Source organism: Lytechinus variegatus, chromosome 4, assembly GCF_018143015.1.
Source record: "Lytechinus variegatus isolate NC3 chromosome 4, Lvar_3.0, whole genome shotgun sequence".
NCBI lineage: Eukaryota > Metazoa > Echinodermata > Echinoidea > Temnopleuroida > Toxopneustidae > Lytechinus > Lytechinus variegatus.
Genome location: NC_054743.1, coordinates 65,053,345 through 65,074,817, shown reverse-complemented (window position 1 = coordinate 65,074,817; position 21,473 = coordinate 65,053,345). Strand labels below are relative to the sequence as shown.

Genomic DNA, 21,473 nt, shown 5'->3' with positions numbered 1-21,473 from the left:
GAAGTACATAATTGTTAACATAAAAGACTTTCTTTGCATTGTAAGCATTGCTTTAATGATCACAGACATTAATCAATGTGTTTCGTCTTTACAGGAACAATGATGTGGGACCATTTTTTATTACAATTATATAAAAACCATCATGTTTTTTTTTTAACAGGTGAAAAACTTACACACAACGTCCCAATTTAAAAATCCATAAAGTTTCACACACATAAAAAAAAAATAATGTTTTACAGTGTAGTCCTAAGCACTCATACTGGGATGGGTTCATTTTATACGTTTCTTTATTACATTACATATTACCAGTATATTAAATAACTATTTCATCATGAACCCAACCACATAAATAATTCAAAATACTCTGCCCCCCCCCCCCCTTCGAGGCATTCAAAGTTTATCCAAGAGTATTATCAAATATTGCTTTGACTTCTGATAGTGGACACAGAATTTGATACTGTCTATTCATCACTATCATCCCCAAAACATAAAAGGGGTACCCATACTTTAAATTGTCATTATTTCAATCAGCAAAATTAATCAACAAATCAATGGAACAGAAAATCTGTTATCAATGTCTTGTGTGAGTTTACTCTAATAGCGTAAACTCATACAAGACATTGATAATTCCATAACAAATCAAGTGAAAAATAATAAAGTTATTGAATTTCAAGTTTGTGTAGTAGTGTAGTGTAACAGTTGTATGCATGCCATCATGAATATGTATATAACGTGGCACCCCCACTTTATTTTAAGAAAAATATTGTTGTATGACAGTTCTTGTATTTTTTTAAATAAAAATGATTAAATATAATTTAGATTGATGATCTCACACATAACATCAGTAGGAAAATCTTGTCTTTGACATCTATGGAACAGAAAATTGTAATACTTTTAATTCATATAATGAAATAGAAAATAATTAGCCTACTTCTTGTAGTATATCCATGAAGACATGCAGAGAACTGTTTCACTGAAATAATACAAAAATGTTGATGTCATAACTATTAGTATGACATAACTTTATTATGACATTTTAATTCAATTTTCAACGGTTTACCTGATTTTATTCTATCTGTTCAAATCATATAAATACCAGCCTGGAGTACCCCTTTTCTAATGAGAAACAGAGATAGATTACCAAGACAAATTACTTCTTAATCTCATGAGATGTATGAATGATAAATCTTTTGCTCTGTTTCTGCGGTAGAAAATGATCAAGGTAGAATGCCAACATAGTCCATCGAGTGTGAGGTACCATAGAATGCAGCATTGATAAGTAGGTGTTACGTAGAATTTGATATCTGATCTGACATTATCTAGCACTCTAAAAGCGCAGGGGAGCATTTCATGAAACAATCAATGATTTTCAGTTTGTCATAAGCTACTGAAATCCTTGCATCTGATTGGCTCATAGCAAACTTGTCCATGAAAATCGCTGTTATGAAGGTTTCATGGATATGGGCCAAAAAAAAAAAATATATATATATATATATATTGATCTTGGGAGTGTTTCATGAAACAATTTGACGAAAAATCTTTTAATAATTTTTTTTCTGAAATAGATGAGAAAAATGCACATCCGCATTAAAATTTTCAATTTTGTCCTTTTCAATTTTATTTTAAAATAGTAAAAGTGTCAGGTAATTTGATATTCTCCATTGTAGCACCTACGGTATTGGAGAGTGTAAGAAAATAATTTCTTGTATTTCTTCAACAGATTTTTTGCTTTTTTAGATAAGCAGCACTCTTTTAAGGATCACATGCAGTGGAGATGAGCTTCCAGACCTGTAGTTCAACTTTGGGAAATATGGTGCTCCAATACACACATACTGGTGCCCCAATTGCTTATAAATCAAGTCCCCTAGCTGCCTGACTATGCTTTACCGAAATGCTAAACCCATGCTACATGGAATTAACTAATCTCTATCACAGTTATTGTGAATTATAACAAAACAAAGACGAACTTGAGAGTGTGTAAATTTGCAGCATAATTATACGATTGAGGTATGATTTATCACACAATAAAGGTCTTCAGTGCTGCAGCATATATGTGACAGTCGGGTTATATATATAATCAAGAAAATACAACCTGAGGGGGCTGTGTCACAACAAAGCACACTGTTATAAGCTACTGAAATCCTGAAATCTGAATGGATGAGAGCTAATCTGTTGGTAACAACATTTCACTAATGAGATGATTGTGAAAAACTCACATAGGGGAAGTATGGAGCTGGTAACATGGATCCATGGGGGAAGTTGAAAATGTTTAAACTTGTTCACACATGTGATGAGTATGGAAAGCCTTATGTGAGCTCTAAGAATGTCATTAATCATATTAATTTGCAAAAGTTTAAATAAGATCTCTTATATGTAGAAATGCAGATCATGATTCAGTGTTCTTAACAAAGGACATGATGCAAATACAGTTTTACTCAAAATTAATTAATCTAACAGATGATGTAACATAGAATTTAATACATGTCTGCAATTTGCAAGAAAATAATTGATGCTTATTACACATCATACACATAGGTAATAGTATACTTATTAGCCAAAATACAAATTGGATTTATATTATGTCTTAAAGCTTCTTTAAAGGCATTTGGACCCCCTTTATTTTCAAAACAAATCTTCAGATATTTGGCATACAATGCCAGTAAGTTTCAATACAAAATTTCAAGAAAATTGCATTCAATGAAAAACCTGATAAAAAACAACAAAACACTATAAAGCAATCAACAAAGAATGAAAACATATCATACTCGATATCTGCAAACAACATAACAAACTGATTTTGACTGGTAATGTTAACATGCACATCAATTAATGATTCCTACAGTATAATCACAATGCGTTCACACTCTGTGTCAACGATGACAACATTACAAAGTGATTTTGACTGGTAATGTGAACAGACATGCACATCAAGTAATGATCTAAACAGTATAATTATAAAGTGTTCACACTGTACAGTAATGATAACAAACGGCAGCATATCAGTACTCCAGCATGTGCGAGTCACCACGGAGAGATATAAGTCCATGGTTTTACAATACTGAGATGTGAGTTCAATTTTTACTGAAGGATAAGGGGAGCAGATATTGAGATAACCTGAAACAATATCATTAAATTGTTTACAAAGTCATGTGTAATCAGTCAACCTTCATTTTCCAAAGAGTTGCAATTGATTCAAATTAAAATTAAATTCAGATTAATCTGAAATACCGTTCGTGTATGTACTGAGTAATTTAAGTAATTCAAAGATAATTTAGTTGCAAGATTGGAGTTATTCTAAAATAATTCAATATCCTAAAAAGAAATACTGTACAAAAGAAAAGACCTAATATCTGACAAAAGCAGAAGTGACTGAAATTTTAAAAAAAATAGGGTCCCTAAAATTTGGGGATTTCTTGTTGGCATAAAATCACAATATGAAGAAAGTAATGTGGGAAATATTGCAGTATACAATCATCGGATTTTATAGTTTCTGATATAAAAAAAAATCTATAATAGAAGCACCACCAGGAGGAGGCCCTAAATCGGAGAAAACCACTGAATTAACTTCACAACAACAAGATCAATTAAGTGTTATAACGCTCATCCACTACACTTTTATCGGTTTTGAACGTTTTTCACATTTAACTGAATCTTTCCTGAAACCGTTTCCGGTGTACTTAAAGATCGATCTCAATTTCAGATTGATTTAATTCATCAATTGCAACTTTCCTGTAAGTCCCAAAAGGTGCTTTAATGTCAGCTGAGATCAATTTAAAACTGTTGGAAAGTCAAAGCCCATCAAATTGATTGTATCTCTCTTAAGATTGATAACTCCTGAACCGACCCATAAAAGTTTGCAAAATGCCCCCAACCAATAGTAAGAATATTCATACCTTGTATTTTTTTACTCTGGACAAGATATTTCAAAAATTTACAATTATGATCTGCATAGGACTGGGTATCTTGTGCAGCAAGTGGATCACACACAAAGAGGTTGTATACTGGAGAAATGGACTGATCTAACTTGAGTTATAAAATGCTTTTATAGAACACACAAAAAAATGTTCAGGTACTATCAATTTAAACTTTTTCTAAGATGTAAAGAAAACTAGGACATTATTGATATAAAATGGATAAATGATATCACAATCTTAATCTAATTACCCTGTAACAGCATCGGTATTTATACTAAAGTCCTGACTAATATACATGTACATGTATACACATTATTACAAAAATCACTTCTTTAAATTCTGTAGGTTACATCAAAAAGGTATGTTTGCATATTTGTTGAGATCATCACATTATAACGTGTGATCTATCTCACTTTGCAGCAAATTAAATGTAGGTTATCTTCATTTTGTCTCGTAAAATCCTGAGACAGATAGGAACAGGTGATCTATTGCAAAATTACTTTCTAGAAAATTATACTTATACCACTGCAGACAGGCACTACTGTGGAAATGACAATTATCCATCATAGAGGGCTCTCACAAGAAACCTGTCATCAATTGCAAGAAACTTGTCATCAATCGCAAGTCAATTTTAGGTCATGTAATCACTCATACATGTAGGTCTGGCATTTGCAAATTTGAGATTGAGTGAGGACAGTTTCATAAAACTGTTAGTTACACACAACTTTATGCCCAACTCGTGACCTAGGGAGCATGTAATTAACATTATAGTCCAACAAGTTGTCAAATTTGACAACTTTACTTGATTTTGCCTGGCTGAGATGACACTGTTACTATGGCAACTGTCAGATAAAATGGGACTTATTGGATAAAACATCCAACAAGTCCTTTCATGACAGACTCTTCTGTTCTGCTGCTAAATTCAATTAAAGTATTCCCTGATTTTTTCAACAAAGAAGGACTGAATTCCTATGAAACAAATCTTATCTGGCAAACAAACTCTGCATTCAGATGCTTATCAACAATAAGAACTGGATCTACCAAGATCGGATTACAATTCTGGGTAATATGAAAAAAAAAATTATAGAAATTCTGATTTTCATATTCTAGGCAAGCATAAAGTTGTGTTTAATTTACAAATAGTTTTATGAGACTGTTTTGAGACACCCCCATAGACTGCTTTTTTGCAAGAAAAAGAAAATATTCTGTCAATTAAGTTGATCAATCAATCACTAAGTTGCAACTGAAATTGCAATTGACTGCATGTTTCTTGCAACACTTTTCAGTATATCAATGAGAAAAGAATAAGAAAACTAAGGGTTTACACAGGATTTGAAAATGAACAAAACTATTAACAGTTATCACAATATGAATCTATTCTACAACATTAAATTCTTGAAACCTGATTTACGTACCGTATCAAGAAATATTTTGCATGTTGGAACTATCTTTTGGCTTCTCTCTTCCTGGGCAGTTGTGTTGTTTGAGGTCTATAGCAATTATCATTGCATCAATTGGTCCTACGAAAATCTTCATGATACAACCAAAACCCCTAACCCTATTATCCCCATACCAAGATGGACCATCCTCAATCACAAACCTTTATATCTCGCATTATATCTATGGAGACATCTATGGGCAATTATCACATTCGTGAGCTTACCATTTTGTCCCATTGTTTGGATATTTAAAGCTACCTTAGCACAAATCCTTCCTGTTCAAGACTTCAGACATTATAAGTCATCTGTGAACACCGGATTAACCCTAAAACTCACTTTGCTTTGTTTTATTACTGATATCAGGCTACACGTCAAAGGCTAAGAACAATAATAATACTACTCATATGAAGAACACTGGATGATTTCAAGTTTGGTGTTAAGCTAGTTGGTGTTTATAAGGCAGCACTGTCAACATCAACGGACCCAATGTCCCAACGCTTGTGGGGCTGAGATTGGTGTCACTCAGCATTGCACCATCAATTGGTGTTAACCTTGTATTAAACTCCACATTCAGTGTTAATACTCAGTTTAGTAGACTGTACACCCTAAACATTAACACTAACACCACACTTGAAATTACCCATAATGCTTTGCAACACACTCGCACAAATCCACTCTCCACATCTACACTCACAACGAAACACGATGCAGTTTGATTTTTATTAAAGCGTTCTCACAATTATGCAAAATATCAACACGTTCTCCTCTATACCAAGTAAACCAATATACAATAACTTTCTGCTGTACAGTTAAAACTCTCAAAACATTTCTCTTTTTGTCTCCTTGTTGACTTCCATCATCGTTTGTTAAAGACTAGATACTATGTTATCTTCATATACACATATATATAGATATCTATTTATTTATATATCTTCATATATAACTCTTTATCTCTCCACTCTTCCCTTTTATCAAGATGATATGCCCTCAACAATAATCATCTCCTTTTAAGTACAGAATCCGTCATTGGTATAAATTTTCAACACCTCCCACCCCCCTCCCCCTTCACCATCAAGCAGATTCTGTAAAAGAAGTGTCTCTCTATAAAGCTTTAGATCTTATTCATTTTTTTTTTGTCCAATTGACAGCAATTATTTCTGGCAAACTATAATCCTTCCTTTTTCAAAATGATTGCAGTATTTTTTTCCTCACAAACATGGAAGGTCTGCACAACCCTACAACACAAACTGAATTTTATTTGCTTAGCATTGCTTCTTTTGTGGGTGTGTTTTCTTTTTAAGAAAATTTTTCCTGATATATTTGAATGGGTAGTTACAAGACTAATAGATAATTCCCATGTATTAAAATATAAAAATGGAGGTTGGTGAAAACTCCAGAGAAAATATTTTGTACCTCAATTATCGATTACATGGTAGGCCCTATTATTCAAGTTGTGTTGAAAATAACCAGAATTAAGAAAGACTTTTTAAATTTTGTTAACTTTAAAAAATAGGAGTTTGATTATGATGATAAAATCTTAGCTAAATATGAAATGTGGAGCCAATCTTTCTTTGATCATGACACCATTAATGCCCGAAATTGAAAATGCAAATCCATACAGCCCCATTAAAATATAGACATGTATTGTTCCCGTTTGAATTTATGGATGACGACCAATCCAACCATGTATCCCACAATGCATTTTCACTTGGCTTTTCATCCACCTTCCTCCTCACTGAAAATGAGGAAGCTAAAATAGGCAATAATCTTTTAATCTGTGTTTTTCCATGGATTTTCATCCATTTTTTTCATCGAACCTCCTTCCCCATGAAACTTCCTCTCTTCTATGCACACTTAGTGAGTTGTCCAAACATTATCCAATTGCACTATTTAAAAACAACCTTTCATATTCCAATATTTACCAAAATGTACAGCATCAGCATATCAACACATTTTCAAACATATTCAAACTCTCCAGGGAATTGTCCCAGCTTGCACATCCAAGAGTTGATTTTTTTTCTACTCTACTCTGATCTGATCACTAATTCCTAATGCATGATCCTCAAATTGGCACTATGACTAAAAACATCGTCCCTCATTCCACTTTTGTTCCAAGCAGGTATTTTCCAAATGAATCCTCTAATAACTCATATCAAATGCACAATCTTCAAATTGGCATCATGGCTCCAAATGTACTCATTTCACTTCTGTATTGTTTCCCCAAAAAAAGGTTATTCTCCACCTCAAAACTCTGATCACTAAATGTCTAATGCAGAATCCTCAAATTGGCACCATGACACCCAAAGTCTACATTACGTCTATTCAAAGTCTATCTGATCACTAATACCTCATGTTGTTCCTCAAATTGGCACAGTGACTTGAATTCATTGCAATCATCCCACATAAACTCACCTCTAATGAGATAAACTACCATATTCAACAATATCACCCATCAAATATACCAACGTGCGGGACTTAACTAGATGCCAATTTTCCGTGAAAACCATTCGAATTTCATGCACAAATGTCTCATCACCTTTTTCATGTCAAAAAAGTAGCCTACAAGCTGGGATAGTTCTTTCAATCCTTGTTCAGGGACTGGTTTCATAAAATTTGCTATAACAACATATTTGCAATAGCAGTTTAAAGCTACTGAAACCATTCAATTTGGCTAATCGCAAACTGTTATAGAAATTGTTCATTTGGTATTTGAATGTAATAAGTTTTTTTGAAATGGGCACATGATGTGACAAAGCTCAACATTACTTTCCAATGTGTTCAAATGTGCTGACAGAGGCAAACCCACTAATACTGATAAATGACAAATTAATTTCATGATATAAAGACATCTCCTGTATGGTGTTATAATTTCACTACATGCTAACATGAGTCATGTTAGTAGTTTCAGTAGTGTCCTCGCTTTCAAGGGGAAGTTCATTCTGAAGAAAAGTTTGTGTAAAAGTAGCAGGAAAAAAAATCATAAAAAATATTGGTGAAGATTTGAGGAAAATCTGTTAAAGATTAAGAAAGTTATTAGAAGTTTAAGTTTTGGATTTGTGACGTCATAAACGAGCAGGGGAGCATTTCATGAAAGTTGTCAGCACTGACAAATTGGCTTTCTCCGACAGTTACCATAGTAACAGTCAGAGGCATGTGCCTCTCAGCCAATCAAAACCAAGGATTTCACTGAAATTGTCAGCACTGACAATTTAGTCAGTGCTGACAACTTTCATGAAACACCCCCCAGGTGTCACATTTGTTGTGTAATGTAAAATACATAAATTTCATTTTTTTAATGGTTCCTGATGACTTATTTGTCTTTTCTATTCATGATTGGGTGTGAAATGATTGGTCTATTGATATACAAAACAGTAAAAACCATTTTCAACTTTCAAAGAAAATGACATTTCATTGATTTTTTTACCATTCCCTATGTAGGAATGCTGTTTGCATATGACATCATAAATCAAATAACTTTTAATTCTTTGATGATTTATCTCAAACCTTCAGCAATATTTTTTGGTGCTATTTTTCAAATAAACTTGTTGTCAGGATGAACTTCCCCTTTAAATGAATCTGAATTTTTGCAGCCTTGCTTACATTTTCACAAGGCTACACAGAAGAAAGCCGCTTACATCTACATTTTTTTGATGCCCTACATACGTATGACCTCGTACACACACACATTGCTGAACCTTGTCACATCAAGATTGAATAATCATTCATTTAAACCTGCAGATAATCTGCATATACAGGCACGAACCCAAATCATAACAGTTAAGTACAATCAGAGCCGCAAAAGTAAATTTGGCGAACAAGGTGATGTAAATCCTCCATCGGTTTTTGCCCCCTAAAAGCATACCTTCCTATCACATTGACTGTGTAAACCTTCAGAACATTTTCATGAAAAAAAGAAGTCATCATCAATGACTACTCGTTTGAGTTCTAGTACGGTACTTATATCACAAATAATCCTGTTGAATCTACGTATGCCCAAGTCATATTAGATCAAAATCACATGTATGTGAGTGCTTGATGTACATCAGCTTCAAATTGAACAGTCATGCCTTTCCTTCAATCATGCAAACTTTCTATCATTCACAAAAGCCTTGCCTAACAGCCGACAACCTTTGTAAAAAAAATAAGATGAAACTACGACATTGTTTATTGAACCAGACACACCTCATACAGACACGATAAATAGTTCTCTCTATATATAGCTACCACATTAAGACACATAGGCTTGGTATGACAGTGGTTTAGCAGGTTGTGATGGATGGACAGCTCTTCAAAAACTAGTGTAGTCTGTGGCAGTGATTAGGAAAGGAACAGCTGGCTGATGGAGTCTAGTGCATGGCAGTGGGGTGGGTTCCAATCTGGACTGTGTAGGCTCCAACAAGCAAGAGAGTCTGATATATGAATGAAAAAAAAAAACGGTTATAATCTGGGTTTCATACTGATGCTGAGACGTAACAGATAAATGCTTCAAAATCATGATAGTTAACCCTAATAAGACTGGGGGATGATTCAGAAATACTTTAGAAAGCAATAAAACATAAGAAAAGAAATGTGATATTGAAATGTTTTTGAAGCAAAATTGATCAGAATCCTACAAAGAGTCTGTGAACAAAAAAATGCATTTCAATGGCATTATTTAGTTAATTACAGCAAAACTTGATTTTAGGCATAAATTAGCATATTCTATTAAAAATGAGATTTTTCGAAGAATTTGATCGAACAATTTTGCAGATTATACCATGGGCAATGAGCGTGCCTACTTTTGTCGCCATCATGCAATCGATGGCCAAGATCATGGGGGGGCTGAATCAAGCATTGTAATGGCCCAGTCATTTTAGGGTTAATGACCATTATAGTTACGTTCTACATTCTATTCTTAAAAACAAGTTAAAAAAGAGTAACTAGACTGAAAAACAAGTACCCTGAAAATAACCAACACAGATTGGCACATGTGGGCATGTGCATCCTAATTGCTTGGTAAAAAAACGACCATCTCTATGCTCAATCGTTTGGTATAAAACACACAGGCAATTCCATAAAAAATATACATTCAACCACATGTACTGTACACTGTACATGAGTACATTTACTTCCTGGAATTAATTGTCACTGTTTTTTTGTTCATATCAACATTATTATTGTTCTCAAATTATAGTGGTTTAGGCAATTTATGTAACACAGTAAGAATGGAGAAAATGGGGTCAAACAAACAAAAACAATCATCTTATGAAATTGCCATGTTCACATTGCCAACTAAAACATTTTAAAAAAAAAAATTAGGAATCAAAGAAAAGGATAACTTACATTGGTATATGGATCAGGAACTGTTGAGATTGTTAAAACATTCTGCCCACTTCTAGGAGTATAGGATAGCACAAAATTGCTTCCCTAGATAAAGAAAAATCAAATAAAAACAGAAAAACATTCAAATGAATAGCTCATTAAAATTGTCTGGGATTTTAAAAAAATAAGCAAAAAATATTTCATACAACCTGAAAGGAAAAAAGAGCATTTCAAGAATCAAATGGTCAGTGATTTTCACTGGTGATTGGTAATAAGCTACCGAAATCCTCGCACCTGATTGGATCAAGCAATCTTGTAAGCAAAAATCCCTGAATAACAAAGTTTTCAGCATGTTCATAACTTTTCTGCAGGCAAATCAGACTTGCGTGCACTCCTGCAGGCGCCTGCATACGAGATTCGTGAGATACTGTCAATATGGGTGACCTACGGAAAGTAGAAATAGTTATCCGCATGGCTTGCACAGACGGAAGTGACAGGCCCTATGGACAAAGGTAACATAGCATCATTGCAGACAAGAAAATGTTGAGAGAGAACACATACCTGAGTTAATTGAGGTAGATTTCTTCCATTAAGTAGGACTTGTTTGATGTAACTGGATCCGGAGAGCTTACAGCTGATACTCCATCCGGGACCCAGGGTGGCTTGGGCAAGAAATAGTAGCATACCACTACCTACAAAGAAAGAGTGCAGACGTAAGTATATATATATATCACTACTTACAAACTAAAGAAGGATGCAATAGTAAAAAATATATCACTACCTATGTACAAAAACAAGGCAAAAGCAATTTTGTATCTCGCCCACTTATGAAAATAACCAGAAATATTGTGATCTGCGAGGGCATGCAAGAGAATTACATCAAAACCTAAGTACATCTACCATCCAAGTTTTGTTGAAAAGTGACTTACGGTTGCGGAGTTAGATGTCATAAGAGAGTCTTGCATGCAAACTTTAACGTTGACTTGAAATGACCTTTGACCTTACCATGTGACCTCCGCCAACACCAAAATCAATAGGCTTCTTTGCTATACCATACTCAACCTTCATGCCAAATTTGAAGACAATCGGAGAAGAAATGCAGCTGATAGAGCGATCACAAGGAAATCTCTGCGGCGGACGCGGCGGCAAGGCCAAAACCATAGTATCCTCCGAACTCTGTTCGCGGGATACAATTATTTAAATCCTAAATTGGACTAGAAATTTTTTCCCCTAGGCCAAAAACAGTAATTACCAGATCACAGTCGGATATATAATTCCAGCTATACTTTCTCAAAGCCTGATATATTTGTATTTTATATGACATAAAATATGCGAATTTATTCACAAAATCATGCTTTTTGCTCTTATTTACTAAATAAAGCTCCTGGGGCCTGTTGCAAAATAGAAAAAAACTCTGGCAATTGTTTCCAGAGTTAATCAATGTGTCAAGTGTCAATCGCATAATTTGGTTTGCCAGAGTTATTGTTTACTTGCCAAGGGTTTTTTTTTATGGCAAAAGTTTCATGCAACAGGTCTTAGAAATGCTTATTTTGGGTGTAAATATTCTTTATTGCATTCATAAAAATTCTGGTACCAATTTTTTTTAATGTATTTTATTCTTATCTGATGAATCTATCTTAAAAGGAGGTAGTGGTAATTGAGATACGCATATATACGGTACCTTGGTAGCAGTAGTAGTTATTGGCATCGAATGAGACAAGTGCTAGATGTTCCGTGGCTTCCCTTAGTCTGTAGCAGTGCAGAGGAAAGACAGACTTGAGGAGTCTCGCTGTGCCATACAGGAACTGGCTTGCCGTTTCTTCTAACTTACAGCACAGTCTGTGGATGATAGGAGGCAATATTGTCAAAGTGACTTTGAGAAAAATTACATAATTTGGGGTCCATGTCACAGTAGAAATGATGCATGTCACATGATCGCTGTCAGCCAATCATTTGAGTAGGATCCCTATATCCATTTTCTTTACCAAAGGTAGCCAAATCAGCTCTTATAAACTGTGTTATTATTATATACCCTTCTCCATTCTGAAAGAATGGGTGCAAATAAAGAAGAAAGAAGGTATTATTTTCAAAGTCTTGAACTCACAAACCTACTGTTCATGAGCTGGGCACTCTACCACTGAGCCACTTACGTCAAGCAATAATTTTCATTCATTAGCAGGCTAATGCTAATGTATTACACCTGATTATTGCACAAGTATATAGTAATTATTTTGTGCCATGGACCTGGGTTAAATGTGAAACTTCTTTCGACTAATAAAGATGAAACAATTAAATTACCTCTGTACATGTGCATGGAGCATGTCTTGGACACTCCGATGACCATGATGCATTGCAAACCCCAGTGCCGACGACCCATCTCTGGCCGTCACCATCCAATTGGCTCCATACTCCAGTAATAGTCTTACCACATCTTTATGACCTCTCCGACAAGCCTGGGTCAATACAAAAGTTTAAAAAATATTAATAATATTCAAGAAGGTCATAAGTAAAACAATAGGGGTTATCTAATATTTATTGACTGTGTAAAGTTGGATTTCTCTCTCTTGTTTACAAAATCAATCATGAAATGGCATCCAAGTAGCTCCAAGGCCTAGTCTTCCTTCGCTCCTCTCCTTAAGTCAGATCCCTCCGCTCATCTTTTTCACATAAATCAAACCATTGCCCTCGTACAAAGATCACATATGGTGATCGTGCGTTCTCTGTTGCTGCCTATACCCTGTGGAACAAGCTCCCAACCCACTTTCAAAATGCTCCCTCTGTTGATATGTTCAAATCCTAAAATTAAAACTCATCTTTTTCAACACAAGCAAAGTTTTTTTTTTAATGGATTCATTGTTTACATTAGTCAGCCCATTATTATCCATTTTTTATTATCATCATCATCATCATAATTTAAATGAGAAGAGCCTTATAAGGACCACACATTATAATGACAACAGCCTCATTTCAAGTTGGGTGTCATGAATGGTGCTTTTTTTTTCTAAGACAAGCACCAGTGTTAAACAATGAACTTTCAAATACTTGATGAAATGACTGGGTAATCTGCATGAGAGCTGATTCCCCACTTTAGTTCAAACACAAACACTGACATTATTTACTGCTTTACTTTGAAACACCACAAAACACTAAAAATATCACATGTGAAAAATGGAAATAGCATGTTTTTACTTTCAGAAGCACAGGCCAAATACTGGGGAAGTAGTTTGATCCACAGCGAGTTCTCCTCGGTTTTTGGCATAACATGCAGCTACAATGACAATGCAATTTCTCACAAATTTGGAAAATGGGAATTGCCTGCTTTTACCCAAAGACAAACAACAAATAAGTTAACCTTTAAGAATTGGAATTCCTCATATCAACACTAACACTAGCATTTAACACTAAACACCTAAATGGGACGACTAGGTTACCTGCATGAGTGCCGATTCCCCAGCTGGTGTTGTAGAGTTGATGTAAGCTCCTGCTTCTAACAAGATACCTAATGTTGATGTGTAACCCTAAAGGAAACAGACAGAAAAAACAAACAGATCAAACAATATCCTGGGTCCTCATGAATTTATTTGACTTTAACTTAGGAAGCCACTGACGCCATAATCTGCAAACTAGATGTAATTTGCTAGTGGTAATTTTGATGGATTCTGTTGGAATTCATTTTTTAGTCATTGCCACAACTGGCATTTATGTTTATCAGAAAACTGAATCTTCGAGGGGTTATCTCTATGTGTTTAACTCTTCATGTGTTACGTTCGCATTATTGCACATCCGTAGGCGTGTTTCGTTCGCATTTTTGCACAACCACACATTTCCCATAGACGTCCCCTGTCCCATTGTTTTTCGAACAATTGCATGCCTTGGAGCGTGCCTAGCTACAATGTATAGCCTGGCGTGTTTGTATACCGTACATGTGTGCCGATCGATCGCGCGTGCGACATTAGTTTAGCGTTCAACGGATTATCGCAGTTTACAAATTACAGAATCGCTGAGTTTTCCCAAACAAGTGGAATGCCTCTGGCCGTCTCACCTGCATCACGCAGTTCAATATAGCAGCAGTGCTGACTTTGAATACTACTCTAACTCGCACAAGATGTTCAGTGATACATGGTTACTCTTATGTCCACTTTTTATGAACTAGACCAATAAACTTACAGAGATATGATGGTTATTTAACAAACAAGTGGAATGCCTCTGGCCGTCTCACCTGCATCACGCGGTTCAATATAGCAGCAGTGCTGACTTTGAATACTACTCTAACTCGCACAAGATGTTCAGTGATACATGGTTACTCTTATGTCCACTTTTTATGAACTAGACCAATAAACTTACAGAGATATGATGGTTATTCAACAAAAAACCCAACATGGCCAAAGTTCATTGACCTTACATGACCTTTGACCTTGATCATGTGACCTGAAACTCGCACAGGATGTTCAGTGATACTTGATTACTCTTATGTACAAGTTTCATGAATGAGATCCATAAACTTTCAAAGTTATGATGGTAATTCAACAGATACACCCAATTCGGCCAAAGTTCATTGACCTTTGACCTTGGTCATGTGACCTGAAACGCGCACAGGATGTTCAGTGATACTTAATTACTCTAATGTCCAAGTTTAATGAACTAGACCAATAAACTTTCAAAGTTATGATGGTAATTCAACAGATACCCCCGATTCGGCCAAAGTTCATTGACCCTAAATGACCTTTGACCTTAATCATGAGACCTGAAACTTGCACAAAATGTTCAGCGATGCTTGATTACTATTATGTCCAAGTTTCATGAATCAGATCCATAAACTTTCAAAGTTATGATGGGAATTCAACAGATATCCCCAATTCGGCCAAAGTTCATTGACCCTAAATGACCTTTGACCTTGGTCATGTGACGTGAAACTCATGCAGGATGTTCAGTGATACTTTATTAACCTTATGTCCAAGTTTCATGAACTAGGTCCATATATTTTCTAAGTTATGATGACATTTCAAAAACTTAACCTCAGGTTAAGATTTCGATGCTGATTCCTCCAACATGGTCTAAGTTCATTGACCCTAAATGACCTTTGACCTTGGTCATGTGACATGAAACTCTAATAGGATGTTCAGTAATACTTGATTAACCTTATGGCCAAGTTTTATTAACTAGGTCCATATACTTTCTAAGTTATGACGTCATTTCAAAAACTTAACCTCAGGTTAAGATTTGATGTTGACGCCGCCGCCGCCGTCGCCGCCGCCGCCGTCGGAAAAGCGGCGCCTATAGTCTCACTTTGCTTTGCAGGTGAGACAAAAACCCCAACATTGCCAAAGTTCATTGACCTTACATGACCTTTGACCTTGATCATGTGACCTGAAACTCGAACAGGATGTTCAGTGATACTTGATTACTCTTATGTACAAATTTCATGAATCAGATCCATAAACTTTCAAAGTTATGATGGTAATTCAACAGATACACCCAATTCAGCCAAAGTTCATTGACCTTTGACCTTGGTCATGTGACCTGAAATGCGCACAGGATGTTCAGTGATACTTGATTACTCTAATGTCCAAGTTTAATGAACTAGACCAATAAACTTTCAAAGTTATGATGGTAATTCAACAGATACTCCGATTCGGCCAAAGTTCATTGACCCTAAATGACCTTTGACCTTAATCATGAGACCTGAAACTTGCACAAAATTTTCAGTGATGCTTGATTACTATTATGTCCAAGTTTCATGAATCAGATCCATAAACTTTCAAAGTTATGATGGGAATTCAACAGATATCCCCAATTCGGCCAAAGTTCATTGACCCTAAATGACCTTTGACCTTGGTCATGTGACGTGAAACTCATGCAGGATGTTCAGTGATACTTGATTAACCTTATGTCCAAGTTGCATGAACTAGGTTCATATATTTTCTAAGTTATGATGACATTTCAAAAACTTAACCTCAGGTTAAGATTTCGATGTTGATTCCTCCAACATGGTCTAAGTTCATTGACCCTAAATGACCTTTGACCTTGGTCATGTGACATGAAACTCTAATAGGATGTTCAGTAATACTTGATTAACCTTATGGCCAAGTTTTATTAACTAGGTCCATATACTTTTTAAGTTATGACGTCATTTCAAAAACTTAACCTCAGGTTAAGATTTGATGTTGACGCCGCCGCCGTCGCCGTCGGAAAAGCGGCGCCTATAGTCTCACTTTGCTTCGCAGGTGAGACAAAAATCAATACATCCTGATTACAGCCAGGAAGTTCATTGAAAAAGGAGAGGATAAAATCAATAAAACCCTCCTCACAAACAATACCATGGCCAGGTTTATTGTTAGGAGTCTGTGACTCATGGCAGGAATGTGAATGAGACCCTAAAATAATGCAACACACAGGGGGTTTACAGGTGAACGCATGAAGAGTTAATACTTTATGGTATGATAGAAAGAGTCAAGTGGATAATTTTGTTATCATTTTATTGGGTATATATTACAAGACTATAGCACACTGTTGCATTCTCTGTATTAAAAAGTAACTTAACCTTTTTAGTGGAATCAAGCCTCAATAATATAACTATGTGGAAGCAGAATTGCTAGATTTGAAAGAAAGCAGAATAGGAATGAGAAAATGTGAATGTTTGAAAAAGATTACTAAATTTAAAGTTAGCAACTTGACAAGTAGATTGCCACATGCAAGATAGAAAAATGCCTGTATCTGTACCTTTTCTGCAGCCATCATGAGCGGCGTCATGCCGTTCTTGTGCGTCTTGTTGACGATGGCCCCGTTGAGGATGAGAGCCTTGACGATACCGTCCTGGTTCAGGGAGCAGGCCAGCATCAGGGGCGTGGTTCCCATGTTATCCACCTCCTCCAGGGCTCGGGGACCGGTCTGCTGGAGCATGTGGACCACGCCCTGGGTGTTGCCCCCCTTGATGGCTTGCCGTAGACCGTCTGGAAGGGCAGATTAGATTATAGGGAGATGTAAAAATCATAGAGATGCTTGGGTGACAAACCTTGTTTTCTTTATATTATTATTGATGATGATTGATGATGATGATGATGATGATGGTGATGATAATGATGATAGATAAAAATAACATTTTATTCACTCCCAGGTAGCCACTTCAGTTAGCAATCAACTAGTGGGCCCTTCATATGAACATATGTTGTTAATATCTTTCTCCAATCTAAAAGCCAAGTGCCTAGCAAGAAAGGGCGCTCCACCAGTGAGATGCCATGCCCATTTGGTGATGATGATGATGATGATGATGATGCTGATGATGCTGATGATGCTGATGATGAAAATGATGATAGTGATGATGATGATGATGCTGATGATGAAAATGATGATAGTGATGATGATGATGATGCTGATGATTATGAGGATCACCATCATCATAATAATAACATTTAGTTCTTACCATAGGTTGCAAGAGATCCCATCCCCTGTGCTGTATTAGATGAAGGAATGCCATTTCCAAGCAGTCCTGGTAATGATATGGAACGTATTTGTATTAAGTGTGAAATACGAGCAAAGAACATGTTAAAATGAAGTCCAATTTAAAAGGCAAGTCTATCCCTGCAAGAATTTGATTTGAATATTAAGTATAGAAAATCAAACAGGCATAACAATTATAATTTCATAAAAATGGGATGTAAAACAAGAAAGTTATGACATTTCAAAAATTGTGCTTATTCACAAAACAGCTACATGCACAACACAGTGATATGCAAACAGGAGAGTCGATGATGTCACTCCTTATTTTATTGTTTGGATTACACATTTTTTTTTTCATTTTTGTGCAGAATTGACAATACGGAGACTCTTCATCAAATTAGAATAGGTTATGACAATAGCAATTCCAATTTGACTGGCTAATGAGCTGATAAAACTGAACTCGTACTGTTACAAGATTTATGTCATACTTGTCTATCCTGCTATCCATACATAAACCACAACTTAAAACCAGAATTTAATGAAATGAAACTTTTGAAAATGAAATTCACCGATCGCCCAATAAGCCAGTTCACGGTAAGCTCATGATCAACTTTTCTCAAATGACCTTTGTGATTTTTCATGAGGATGAGCACTTTCACAGTTAGCTCATGATCAACTTTTCTCAAATGACCTTTGTGATTTTTCATTAGGATGAGCACTATCATTTTCAAATGTAGATGTTGCGTAAGCTTAACCGGTAGAGTATTCAAATTCTAAGAACGAAAGGCATTGTATAGACCAGGTGACTAGAATAGTACATCAGGGATAAAGTTTGGAAATCTGTTTTATTGTCTGGCACATTTGACTATTGTTTAGGCTACTGTCAAATACCAGTGATTATGAAGGCTCTAATTATTACTCTTCAGCTTGGATGTGATAAAATGAATATTTTGAAAGGAATACATGAATAATCATCAAATCACAAATGCCTATGTCAGTGAATTTGAAAGCCACCTTCATGGTTTATCTCAAATGACCTTTTTCTGCTCGTGCGCAGTTTACAATCGTGAACAGGCTTATGTGAGGAACAGATGCCTCTAGGGTTTCCTGCCCTGACATACAGGTTTTAGAATAGCCATCTTTTCCACAGGATAAAACAGGACTTTTTCAGAGAAATATTTGATACTCTTGTTATTACATATCTAAATTGTAACATTACTATAGTCAGACCCGCTTTAGTGACCACCTGTATAGAAGGTCCACCAGTTTATATAGACTATAAATTCATCCCCCTTAAATAGTTTTCACCACTAGAACATGTATAAAACGGAACTGTAATAAAGACCAACTGTTCATGAAGACCGCTTTTCTTGTCTCCCTGGGGTGGTCTTTATGTACAGATTTCACAGTTTTTAAATTTGTTTACCTTCAAGGGAATCCTGTCTCTGAGGTTCTGGTATGCCACTCTCTTGGTTCAGAGGTAACGTGCCAGGTGCGGGATGACTCAAAGGCGGTCCTTTGTCTGCAGTCCGATCCGTTTCCTGTGTATCTATTCTCTGGATCTGTCTCTCAATCTGAGACAGAGGTTGAGGCTGACCAGCAACATCCGATGACCTGTATGTGTTGGCGAGGCCTGTGTCAACACGCAGCTCTGACAACTGTCCTGATTGTAACTGGTTAAGCTGTTGCTGCTGCTGATCATGGCTGATATCGCTTTTCTCACTGGACAAACTATCCTCTTTCCTGGATGTCGGTGAAACGTATTTGCTCAGTTTGTCCTTGAGACTTTGTACTTTGGCACTGTTTCTTCCATGAGCGGAGGAGAGCTGAAATGTCTGAATCTTTTCAAAGGCATTCCGACCACCACCACTTGGACTGGCATTGGGGAATGGAGGGCTCTTCTGGCTTGCCAGGTATGATTTTGGACTAGGGGTACCTTGCGGCGTTGCCTGGGGTGTAAAACTTGTGCTAGGGGTATGTGGTGTTAGTGGGGAGTTCAGGGGTGATTTCAGATCTGGAGTTCTATTTGGGGTTCCCTCACTCAGAGGCATGAGAGGGGAGGGTTTCGGAACAGCAGCAGAAAAAGAGGAGAAGAGCGACGCAGGGGGCGTGGGAGGCTGAAACTGGTTTGATGGCGAAGGTTCCGATGCTATTTGTTGCATCCCATGCCCTGTTGCGTCTCCCGATTCTCCTTTCTTTGCACTGTTCACATCCATTTGCACATTTCCCGTGGCTGGTCTTAAGTTTCCAAACAAGTTCACATCTTGCACTCTATAATCAACTTTACTATGTTCACTATGATACACATTATATACATTGCTTTGAGCAGATTGTCCTGCTGTACTTGATGGTTCCTGGTGTTTTGCAACAGTATCTGCACTTCCACTACCACTTTGTAACACACTAAACATTGATCGATTGTCCACCTCAGGTGGTGTGGGTAGATTGCTCAATGGCTTATCATCTTCCAGGAGATTTGTCTTAGGACATGCCTGCACTGTACTATTGGAGTCACTTTCTCCTAATCTATTCAAGATAGAGGTCTCCTGCAAACTAGGATCTTCGCTCGGCAAGTCTTCCAACCCCCTGTCAACATCGCATGGACTCAAGGGAGTCAAGACAGCATCACAGATCTGCCTATCAGCTTCATCAACTTCTGGAGTTGGCAGGATGTTGGCAAAGTCCTGGAGCTGACTGGTCTCATCCTTGATATCTAAGGCTTCTGTTTTTGGCTCCATCTTACAAAGGTCTCCAAAGAAAGCAGAATGTGGATCCATCGGTTTTTCTGATGATGGTGATTCTGGTGTGATCTGCAAAAAACAACAGCATCTTAGTAAAACAAGAATAATGTTCCTAGGTACTTTGCTATCAATCAATGTCACTACATAGCCTGTCTATATACCTTTCTAAAGAAATAAGGATGAATGGCTATTATAAAATCATAATTAGTAGCAAAATATACTTATGAAATGAATATGACAAATATTGCTTATAATAAATCGGGAGATTCTATTCTATAAGAGATCTAACGCTCCCTATTATCGGGCTGAACAGAACTGATGTATTACGTAAGATGAATCACATAAAGAAACAGACCTCTTGAGAGATTGTACTTGAACTCGAGGAGGAGCTTGAGTCTAAGGATTCCAGCTTGCAAGGGGTCGTGCCACCCGAGACCGATGCTGCTTCCTTGGACTTCTCTTCCAGCTGGGCTATGGTCAGGATCTGTTCTGAGGGCACTGTTGACCGGTACATGTTGGCCGAATTGGCCGAGGTGTCCAAGGCGGAGGGACTCATCATCAATGTGCGCTTTGTGGCACTCTCTAATGAACCAAGCATCTGTTCAGGAATTAAGGATACGATTAGTGTTAGGTGAACATGG

At 36.4% G+C, this 21,473-nt stretch overlaps 1 protein-coding gene across 1 annotated transcript in view; it reads right to left on the bottom strand.

Moving 5' to 3' along the window:
* Nucleotides 1-8,875: 8,875 nt before the first annotated feature.
* The window catches only part of LOC121414552 (M-phase phosphoprotein 8-like), a 31,373-nt gene continuing 18,775 nt past the window's right edge, over nt 8,876-21,473 (bottom strand). The window contains exons 5-14 of the mRNA XM_041607767.1: nt 21,188-21,430; nt 19,518-20,901; nt 18,075-18,140; nt 17,375-17,604; nt 14,086-14,172; nt 12,953-13,107; nt 12,336-12,493; nt 11,216-11,346; nt 10,676-10,759; nt 8,876-9,762 (exon numbers count right to left, since the gene is read on the bottom strand). Of these exons, the coding sequence (XP_041463701.1) occupies nt 9,700-9,762; nt 10,676-10,759; nt 11,216-11,346; nt 12,336-12,493; nt 12,953-13,107; nt 14,086-14,172; nt 17,375-17,604; nt 18,075-18,140; nt 19,518-20,901; nt 21,188-21,430 (2,601 nt within the window). The 3' untranslated portion in view covers nt 8,876-9,699. The remainder of the gene's footprint in view (nt 9,763-10,675; nt 10,760-11,215; nt 11,347-12,335; nt 12,494-12,952; nt 13,108-14,085; nt 14,173-17,374; nt 17,605-18,074; nt 18,141-19,517; nt 20,902-21,187; nt 21,431-21,473) is intronic.